This window comes from Oncorhynchus mykiss, chromosome 10, assembly GCF_057628025.1.
Source record: "Oncorhynchus mykiss isolate SJ-2025 chromosome 10, ASM5762802v1, whole genome shotgun sequence".
Classification (NCBI taxonomy): Eukaryota; Metazoa; Chordata; class Actinopteri; order Salmoniformes; family Salmonidae; genus Oncorhynchus; species Oncorhynchus mykiss.
Window position 1 is genome coordinate 68266610 of NC_143031.1, and position 12538 is coordinate 68279147.

General features: G+C 35.0%; 1 protein-coding gene across 7 annotated transcripts in view; it reads left to right on the top strand.

Annotated features, from left to right (window-relative positions):
* Positions 1–12538, top strand: part of LOC110533189 (lipopolysaccharide-responsive and beige-like anchor protein) — a 356513-nt gene that overhangs the window by 120191 nt on the left and 223784 nt on the right. For all 7 annotated transcript variants that reach the window (XM_090187615.1, XM_090187618.1, XM_090187619.1 and 4 more), the window contains exons 31-34: positions 383–552; positions 9776–9848; positions 10078–10211; positions 11345–11406. In XM_090187615.1, the coding sequence (XP_090043741.1) occupies positions 383–552; positions 9776–9848; positions 10078–10211; positions 11345–11406 (439 nt within the window). The remainder of the gene's footprint in view (positions 1–382; positions 553–9775; positions 9849–10077; positions 10212–11344; positions 11407–12538) is intronic.

Below are 12538 nucleotides of genomic sequence, written 5' to 3' on the forward strand. Positions count from 1 at the left end.
GATGGGCCCACCTTCTGCTAATAAATCACAATGTTTACTGACTTACTGAGTGAGTGAGTGAGTGTTGCAGGGAGCCAATCGATTTCAGGCAAGATGGATGCAGCCATTACTGAATATTCTGTGTCAGGGAAATAGGCCTCTAATGACTCTACTGTCTAAATGGGATCCTGTACTGTTGTTTTCACATGCTGCAGCCTGTGTCTTAACAATCACATCTCACTATGCATTATGCCTACTAAACTGACATCACTATTGTTTATATCCTAGAATGACAAAAGTTCTGTTCTCATGTCCTTAGTTATTCAGATGTCTCAAGGAATGGATTTTCTAACGTGTAATAGTATTCAACACACATTTTCATATTTACGCTCATCTTTTACAGAAGCGTTCGGGTGGCGCCCAAGAAGGTGGGCGGGGCTCCGTCCCCAGGCTCCTCCACTCCTATCCCATCAGCCACCGCTGCTGTGGGGGCCGCCGGGACACCAGTCAACAACGTTGCCGTGGTTTCCACGGGCGATGCCTCCCAGAGCACCACCGCTGAGGCTGCAGCCGGTGAGTCCCAGACATTAGGAGGTATGTTAGGTGTCCCAGCAGTAAGGTTACCATGCTACGGAGACGGCACGTCAGAGCACCAAGAATTCCAGCTAGCCAAGCCCAAGGAAAATACCTGTCAAAAAACAGTCTTTTGTATTTGTTTCATTAGTCCACTGTTGATACAGTCCTGGAATGTTTTGCTTGTCCGCAGTGAAGTTTTCAAGATATTGAACTTTAAAAATACAGAAAGTGTCACCGTATGATGCGTTTTGCAGCTTATCTGACAGTAAAAGAGTCGTCTTATCCTCTTCCTAAAACCTGTGTTGATACCACAGTCCCTAATCTGCCTCCTTAAGCCTTCGCAGTACTTCTATGTTAGGTTCCATAGATGAGTACCTCAGTATAAGGTGGCAGGTAGCCTAGTGGTTAAGAGCGTTGGGGCTGTAATCCCCGAGCCAGCTAGGTGAAAAATCTGCCGATGTGCCCTTGAGCAAGGCACTTAACCCTCATTGCTCCTGTAAGTCACTCTGGATAAGTCTGCTAGATGACTAAAATGTAGTATAGTATTTCAGTGTGTCTTTCTGAATGTTCCCTCCATGCTGTGTAATCCAGTTAGCCTGGAACACAGCAGAGCAGGCAGACCGAGCAGCATTATTACAGGATTAGTGCGTTATCAGGGATCACTGTCAGACGCTATATAGTACAGTACTCTGACTGCAGCCCTAATACGGATTTTTATTCTGTCTTAATGGGGTATTTATTTAGGTTTGGCTTAAATGTGATGATGCCATGTTGACATGAGGTAAAGAACGAGTGATCTGTGTGTTGTAGAACTAGGAATTATACAGTGTATATGAATGATAAATTATGCTTAACAAGTTTTAGAATCATAGATTAATGTATAAACTATATCAAGTCCACATTGTTTTCTATGCACCAGGCTCAGCTTAGTAAAAGTGCTCAAATTTCTTTCAACTCAAGTAGAAGTCTTGTCTATTGAGTGGAGTAGGTCTCCTTTAGTCCATGGTGACAGTCGGTAAACACTGGGAAGAAGACCTATTGACATTTCCTTTCATGTTCTGTGTGTGGATAGAGCATGTTTTATGTGTGTGTGTGTGTTTTAGGTGGGAAATGTTTGCGTAAGTGTGTGTGTGTGCGGTTTGAGAGGAGTGTGTGTGAAAGGCGGTGAGAGTGTGTGTGGGGGTTTAAGGGGGGCCAGTGGGAGGATTAATAGAGAGAAGTTAATTTACTCCTCCACTGTTTGAAGGAGCTACTTCATGTCCACCGGGAGCCTCTCAGCGGGCCACACAACACAGTGGTGCTTAAAGACGGGGCCCCGTGTCCACACACACACATTCCAGTCCACAGCCTGTCATTCCCTAAGAGTTATCCCCACTCTGAGACCTTCCCTTACGGCTGGGAAAACAAGCCCACCGAACACCAGAGGATTCACCTCCATGTATTCAGCCGGGCATTATGGAATTTATGGGCGACAGTGAAATAGAATTTATTGCCAGATCAATCAAACGTTGTGCTTTGTAGACGTTATAGACTCGTGTGTCTCTGCCGCGAGGACGGTGTCGTAAAGCACCTGGAAGTCATGTCATGAATATGCGCCCAAAGCGATGAAAGCAAATGTGTTAATTAAAAAACAGTATACTTTTTTGCTTACTTTATATAAAATCATTTTCACTATTTACCGGAACATTTTCAAATTGTTCAGTCCAATATCAGCTCAAAAGGCAAACGAATCCTGTATGCATAGTGGTGTGTAAAAGGAAAATCCTGCTAATATCCATGCTGGTTTGTAAAAAAACAATCTGCATAAATATTCCCTGATGGATGTAGCATTAATTAGGCCATACATGAACAAAATGATCTGTGCCCAAGTGGAAGGAAGCTGTACGGAGGCAGCTCTACATCATCCACTATCTAGCACCAGACAATTACACTACACTTATCCCACACACACATACATCCACCCGTTCTGGAACATTAGAATGGAAACCCTCTGAAACCAGATTTATTGAGCCACTCGTTCCTTCAGTGCAGTAATGTATTGGTGTGGAGGAGGGCCAATGTATTGTCATATCCTGCTACCAGACTAGTAATGGTACTGATACTAATAATAATACTGATACTAATAATGATACTGATACTAATAATGATACTGATACTAATAATGATACTGATACTAATAATGATATGGATACTAATAATGATACTGATACTAATAATGATACTGATACTGATACTAATAATGATACTGATACTAATAATGATACTGATACTAATAATGATACTGATACTAATAATGATACGGATACTAATAATGATACGGATACTAATAATGATACGGATACTAATAATGATATGGATACTAATAATGATACTGATACTAATAATGATACTAATAATGATACGGATACTAATAATGATACGGATACTAATAATGATACGGATACTAATAATGATACGGATACTAATAATGATACGGATACTAATAATGATACTGATACTAATACTGATACTAATAATGATACGGATACTAATAATGATACTGATACTAATACTGATTCTAATAATGATACGGATACTAATAATGATACTGATAATGATACTAATAATGATACTAATACTGATGCTGATACTAATAATGATATGGATACTAATAATGATACTGATAATGATACTAACACTAATAATGATACTGATACTAATAATGATACGGATACTAATAATGATACGGATGCTAATAATGATACGGATACTAATAATGATACGGATACTAATAATGATACGGATGCTAATAATGATACAGATACTAATAATGATACGGATACTGATAATGATACGGATACTGATAATGATACGGATACTAATAATGATGATACGGATACTAATAATGATACGGATACTAATAATGATACGGATACTGATAATGATACGTATACTAATAATGATACTGATACTAATAATGATACGGATACTAATAATGAAATGGATACTTATAATGATACTGATACTAATAATGATACGGATACTAATAATGATACGGATACTAATAATGATACTAATAATGATACTGATACTAATAATGATACGGATACTAATAATGATACGGATACTAATAATGATACGGATACTAATAATGATACTGATACTAATAATGATACTAATACTGATACTAATAATGATACTGATACTAATAATGATACTAATACTGATGCTGATACTAATAATGATACGGATACTAATAATGATACTGATAATGATACTAATAATGATACTAATACTGATGCTGATACTAATAATGATACGGATACAAATAATGATACTGATAATGATACTAATACTAATAATGATACTGATACTAATAATGATACGGATACTAATAATGATACGGATACTAATAATGATACGGATACTAATAATGATATGGATACTAACAATGATACTGATACTAATAATGATACGGATACTAATAATGATACTAATACTGATGCTGATACTAATAATGATATGGATACTAATAATGATACTAATAATGATACGGATACTAATAATGATACGGATACTAATAATGATACTAATAATGATACTAATAATGATACTAATACTAATAATGATACGGATACTAATAATAATACGGATACTAATAATGATACGGATACTAATAATGATACGCATACTAATAATGATACTAATACTAATAATGATACGGATACTGATACTAATAATGATACTGATACTGATACTAATAATGATACTGATACTGATACTAATAATGATACTGATACTAATAATGATACTGATACTAATAATGATACGGATACTAATAATGATACGGATACTAATAATGCTACGGATACTAAAAATGATACGGATACTGATGCTGATACCTATACTGATGCTGATACCTATACTGATGCTGATACCTATAATGATACTGATACTAATAATGATACGGATACTAATAATGATACGGATACTAATAATGATACTAATACTGATGCTGATACTAATAATTTTACTGATACTAATAATGATACGGATACTAATAATGATACTAATACTAATAATGATACTGATACTAATAATGATACGGATACTAATAATGATACTGATACTAATAATGATACGGATACTAATAATGATACTAATAATGATACTAATACTAATAATGATACTAATACTAATAATGATACGGATACTAATAATGATACTGATACAAATAATGATACGGATACTAATACTAATAATGATACTAATACTAATGGTACTGGTACTAATAATGATACTGATGCTAATAATGATACGGATACTAATACTGATACTAATACTAATAATGATATGGATACTAATAATGTTACGGATACTAATAATGATACGGATACTAATACTAATAATGATACTAATACTAATAAGGATACTGATACTAATAATGATACTAATACTAATAATGATACTGATACTAATAATGATACGGATACTAATAATGATACTAATACTAATAATGATACTGATACTAATGATACGGATACTAATAATGATACTGATACTGATAATGATACGGATACTAATAATGCTACTAATAATGATACAGATACTAATAATAATACGGATACTAATAATAATACGGATACTAACAATGATACAGATACTAATAATGATACTAATAATGATACTGATACTAATAATGATACGGATACTAATAATGATACTAATACTAATAATGATACTGATACTAATAATGATACGGATACTAATAATGATACTGATACTAATAATGATACGGATACTAATAATGATACTAATAATGATACTAATACTAATAATGATACTAATACTAATAATGATACGGATACTAATAATGATACTGATACAAATAATGATACGGATACTAATACTAATAATGATACTAATACTAATGGTACTGGTACTAATAATGATACTGATGCTAATAATGATACGGATACTAATACTGATACTAATACTAATAATGATATGGATACTAATAATGTTACGGATACTAATAATGATACGGATACTAATACTAATAATGATACTAATACTAATAAGGATACTGATACTAATAATGATACTAATACTAATAATGATACTGATACTAATAATGATACGGATACTAATAATGATACTAATACTAATAATGATACTGATACTAATGATACGGATACTAATAATGATACTGATACTGATAATGATACGGATACTAATAATAATACTAATAATGATACAGATACTAATAATAATACGGATACTAACAATGATACGGATACTAATAATGATACTAATAATGATACGGATACTAATAATGATACTAATCCTAATAATGATACGGATACTAATAATGATACGGATACTAATAATGATACTGATACTAATAATGATACTGATACTAATAATGATACTGATACTAATAATGATACGGATACTAATAATGATACGGATACTAATAATGATACGGATACTAATAATGATACTGATAATGATACGGATACTAATAATGATACTGATACTAATAATGATACTGATACTGATACTAATAATGATACTAATAATGATACTGATACAAATAATGATACGGATACAAATAATGATACGGATACTAATAATGGTACGGATACTAATAATGGTACGGATACTAATAATGATACGGATACTAATAATGATACTGATACTAATAATGATACTAATACTAATAATGATACGGATACTAATAATAATACGGATACTAATAATGATACGGATACTAATAATGATACGCATACTAATAATGATACTAATACTAATAATGATACGGATACTGATACTAATAATGATACTGATACTGATACTAATAATGATACTGATACTGATACTAATAATGATACTGATACTAATAATGATACTGATACTAATAATGATACGGATACTAATAATGATACGGATACTAATAATGCTACGGATACTAAAAATGATACGGATACTGATGCTGATACCTATACTGATGCTGATACCTATAATGATACTGATACTAATAATGATACGGATACTAATAATGATACGGATACTAATAATGATACTAATACTGATGCTGATACTAATAATTTTACTGATACTAATAATGATACGGATACTAATAATGATACTAATACTAATAATGATACTGATACTAATAATGATACGGATACTAATAATGATACTGATACTAATAATGATACGGATACTAATAATGATACTAATAATGATACTAATACTAATAATGATACGGATACTAATAATGATACTGATACTAATAATGATACGGATACTAATACTAATAATGATACTAATACTAATGGTACTGGTACTAATAATGATACTGATGCTAATAATGATACGGATACTAATACTGATACTAATACTAATAATGATATGGATACTAATAATGTTACGGATACTAATAATGATACGGATACTAATACTAATAATGATACTAATACTAATAATGATACTAATACTAATAAGGATACTGATACTAATAATGATACTAATACTAATAATGATACTGATACTAATAATGATACGGATACTAATAATGATACTAATACTAATAATGATACTGATACTAATGATACGGATACTAATAATGATACTGATACTGATAATGATACGGATACTAATAATGCTACTAATAATGATACGGATACTAATAATGATACGGATACTAACAATGATACGGATACTAATAATGATACTAATAATGATACGGATACTAATAATGATACTAATCCTGATAATGATACGGATACTAATAATGATACGGATACTAATAATGATACTGATACTAATAATGATACTGATACTAATAATGATACTGATACTAATAATGATACGGATACTAATAATGATACGGATACTAATAATGATACGGATACTAATAATGATACTGATAATGATACGGATACTAATAATGATACTGATACTAATAATGATACTGATACTGATACTAATAATGATACTAATAATGATACTGATACAAATAATGATACGGATACAAATAATGATACGGATACTAATAATGGTACGGATACTAATAATGGTACGGATACTAATAATGATACGGATACTAATAATGATACGGATACTAATAATGATACTAATACTAACAATGATACTGATACTAATAATGATACTGATACTAATAATGATACTGATACTAATAATGATACTGATACTAATAATGATACTAATACTAATAATGATACTAATACTAATAATGATACGGATACTAATAATGATACGGATACTAATAATGATACGGATACTAATAATGATACGGATACTAATAATGATACTGATACTAATAATGATACTGATACTAATAATGATACTGATACTAATAATGATACTGATACTAATAATGATACGGATACTAATAATGGTACGGATACTAATAATGATACTGATCCTAATAATGATACGGATACTAATAATGATACTGATACTAATAATGATACGGATACTAATAATGATACGGATACTAATAATGATACGGATACTAATAATGATACGGATACTAATAATGATACTGATACTAATAATGATACTGATACTAATAATGATACTAATAATGATACTGATACAAATAATGATACGGATACTAATAATGGTACGGATACTAATAATGATACTGATACTAATAATGATATGGATACTAATAATGATACGGATACTAATAATGATACGGATACTAATACTAATAATGATACTAATACTAATAATGATACGGATACTAATAATGATACGGATACTAATAATGATACGGATACTAATAATGATACTAATACTAATAATGATACTGGTACTAATAATGATACTGATACTAATAATGATACGGATACTAATAATGATACGGATACTAATAATGATACTGATACTAATAATGATACGGATACTAATAATGATACGGATACTAACAATGATACGGATACTAACAATGATACGGATACTAACAATGATACGGATACTAATAATGATACTGATACTAATAATGATACGGATACTAATAATGATACTAATACTTATACTGATACTAATAATGATACTGATACTAATAATGATACGGATATTAATAATGGTACTGATACTTATACTGATACTAATAATGATACTGATACTAATAATGATACTGATACTAATAATGATACTGATACTAATAATGATAATGATACTAATAATGATACTAATAGTGATACTAATAATGATACTGATACTAATAATGATACTTTTACTTATAACGATACTGATACTAATAATGATACTGATACTAATAATGATACAGATACCAATAATGATACTGATACTAATAATGATACTAATAATGATACTGATACTAATAATTATTTTGATAATGATACTGATACTTATAACAATACTGATACTAATAATGATACTGATACTAATAATAATACTGATACTAAAACTGATGCTGGTACTAATACTGATGCTTGTACTAATACTGATGCTGGTACTAATACTGGTGCTGGTACTAATATTGGTACTGATACAAATATTGGTACTGATACGAATAATGATACTGATACGAATAATGATACTAATACTGATGCTGGTACTAATACTGATGCTGGTACTAATACTGATGCTGGTACTAATACTGATGCTGGTACTAATACTGATGCTGGTACGAATACTGATACTAATAATGATACTGATACTGATGCTAATAATGATACTGATACTGATGCTAATAATGATAATGATACTGATGCTAATAATGATAATGATACTAATAATGATACTGCTACTAATAATGCCAATAACGATAATGATACTAATAATGATACTGATAATGATGCTAATAATGATGCTAATAATGATACTAATAATGATACTGATAATGATGCAAATACTGATAATGATGCTAATAATGATACTATTAATGATACTGATAATGATGCTAATAATGATACTGATAATGATGCTAATAATGATGCTAATAATGATACTGATACTGATAATGATGCTAATAATGATACTATTATTGATACTAATAATGAACCACTGGATTATCTCCAGAAACCACATTTATACTCCACTCCTTCCTTTATGTAGAAATGCATTGAGGTGGATGAGGTTGTGTGTGTGTGTGTGTGTGTGTGTGTGCTCTTCTGTTTGTGTGTCTCTACTGTCCTGTCCTGCTCCCAGACTAATAATGAGGCTCTCTGGTTTCCACCAGGATCAGCCAACACCAACCTGCCATCTGTCCCCACGCTGTCCCCAATGACCCGGGACACAGCCCCCAGTATGAGGTGATACAGACACACATTCTTAATTTTTCTGTATTTGTCTATTTGTGTTGTGATGTAAGACAATATTGTGGATTCTGTAGTGGTTTTAGCTGCTGATTTGTGGATCAATTTCAGTTATAAAGTCACCTCTATGCATTTGAATATTCTATTCTACATATTTGCCGGGCGCTGACGTATTGATGTAAACGTGTAACGTGCATGTGTTTGAATATGACTGTCTTCCCCTCAGTATCTCAGAGAGGCTGGAGCATGCTCTGGATAAGGCTGCCCCCCTACTGAGAGAGATCTTTGTGGACTTTGCCCCCTTCCTCTCTCGCACCCTGCTGGGTAGTCACGGACAGGAGCTCCTCATCGAGGGCACCAGTAAGTACCCGTCTAGAGAGCATCATGGACCACATGGATTCTCACACAAATCAAATGCATTTATAAAGCCCTCTTTACATCAGTAGATGTCACAAAGTCCTTATACATACACACACACACACACACACTAGATTCTAATAATATCAAACTCGTCTTTTATATGAACCACTTATCCCAATAAAAGGTTTCTCTAGATTTCCGACCTGACTGTCAATGATCTGAGGGCTAAACTTACCATCCCACCCTCAGACACAGCCATACTAGTATACACACTGCAGAATTACGGGACATTTCACACGCTTCTTCATCTAAACAGCACTAACACAGGCCCTTTGGTAATGACATCAAGGCTGGTAAAGGCCTCAGTAGAGTGGATCAGTTTTAACTAACTGATTGTAGCTGTGCTGCGGTACAGGGAGGGGAGGGGCGGGTCCTAGAGGCCTGGGTCAGGGGTCAGCCCACTAATGGGAGTGTTTGGGATGTCTACTGCCACCAAACAAAATGGAAAGTTGATTGATAGCTGCAGGGGGGGTGAGGGGGGGTTAGGGATTTGTGTGTGTGTGGGGGGTTGTGGGTGGGTGTGTCGGAGTGTGGGGGGGATTATGCGTGTGTCCATACATGCGTGTGTGCGTGGGCGTGCACAGACCAGAGTAACTGAGAATGCAGAGGTCACTGTCCCTTTTCCTCTCTGCATATGAAATTACCCCTGGCCACTCCACTGCCCCCACCCCCTGCCCCCCCCCCCCCTCTCTTCCCCTCAGACCTTTTACCACTATAGGATCAATGAGACTTATGCTGAACCACGTCTCAGCCTGTAATACAAGGCCCAATATGTATTAGTTTACAGTAACATCATGTCCACTCATTAGGCCACATCAATACTACTCTGTCCCCACGCAGATGTCGCCGGATTAGGTACTTCTGGTCAGATTGTGTTTGTGTGTCATTGGAGCGTGCACACACTACTACACACGTCTACATTTTCACTGAAGAAGGCAGCCAAAATGGCTGTCATGGCAGTTTCATTCTCTCCCTCTCGCTCTCGCTCTCTCTCCCTCTCTCGCTCTCCACGTCCTCTCTCTCCCCCTCCTTTCTCTCTCTCCCTGTCTTTCTCCCCTCCTCTTTTTCTCCAGGTCTGGTGTGTATGAAGTCCAGCAGTTCGGTGGTAGAGCTGGTCATGCTGCTCTGTTCTCAGGCAAGTCTTCCATCTTTGTCTCTCTACCTCCACCTCTCTCTTTCCTTCCCTCCCTCTCTATCCCTCCTCTTCACCCCATCTGAGTTATCGTCCCTATCGTCCTCACCTTGAGTGCAGTAACTCCAGGATGGCGAGATGGAGGAACCATCTCTTCCGATCTCTCCTCCTCACCTCCCCTCAGGCCATTCCACAGTCACCCCAATCTCTCGCTCCCTTTCTCCAAACGAGAGAGAAGGCATCTTTAATGACCGCTGATATTGGCCTTAAGGTCAAGGGTTCCCGACCTGTCCGTCCACCTTTGACCCTTAGCGTCGGCCCCGGTGGCCCTCAGCGTTCCTCTGTGGCTGGGGCCAACCTGATGAGGAGGGGAAAATTCTGCTTTGCATTGATTCCGGTTAGCAGCCTCCCCTTCTGTTTGGTTGTGTTCTGTGTCCAAGTTTATTTAGTGCGGTGCTGATGGAGGATTCATTAATACAGATGAAGGAATCATAGCAGGTGTGGTGCAGCAGTAGATCAATGGGCTGGGTGTCAATAAACTGGAGATAGATCACACAGCTAATGGTGGGGAGCAGGGATCAGGGAGAGGCCATGGTCTGCTGGTCCTGACTGGACATTTACATTCATGGATATACCGCACACACGCTCAGGCAGGCACACACGCACACGCACACAGGTAAGGACACACACACGCGCACACACGCGCGCACACACGCGCACACACACATACACACAAGGACACAGAAATACACAAGATACAAACACACCCACACACAGTGTGTTACACACACATGGATGAGAGACACACCTCGTACATAATCACAAACATACTATTTCTTTATAGGCTTGTAAGAACACATATGCTGCTCCTATACAGACATGTACCCAACCAAATGCACTCACACCCCCACAGTGCAGAGACACACACACACCCCCACAGTGCAGAGACACACACACACCCCCACAGTGCAGAGACACACACACACCCCCACAGTGCAGAGACACACACACACCCCCACAGTGCAGAGACACACACACACCCCCACAGTGCAGAGACACACACACCCCCACAGTGCAGAGACACACACACACCCCCACAGTGCAGAGACACACACACACCCCCACAGTGCAGAGA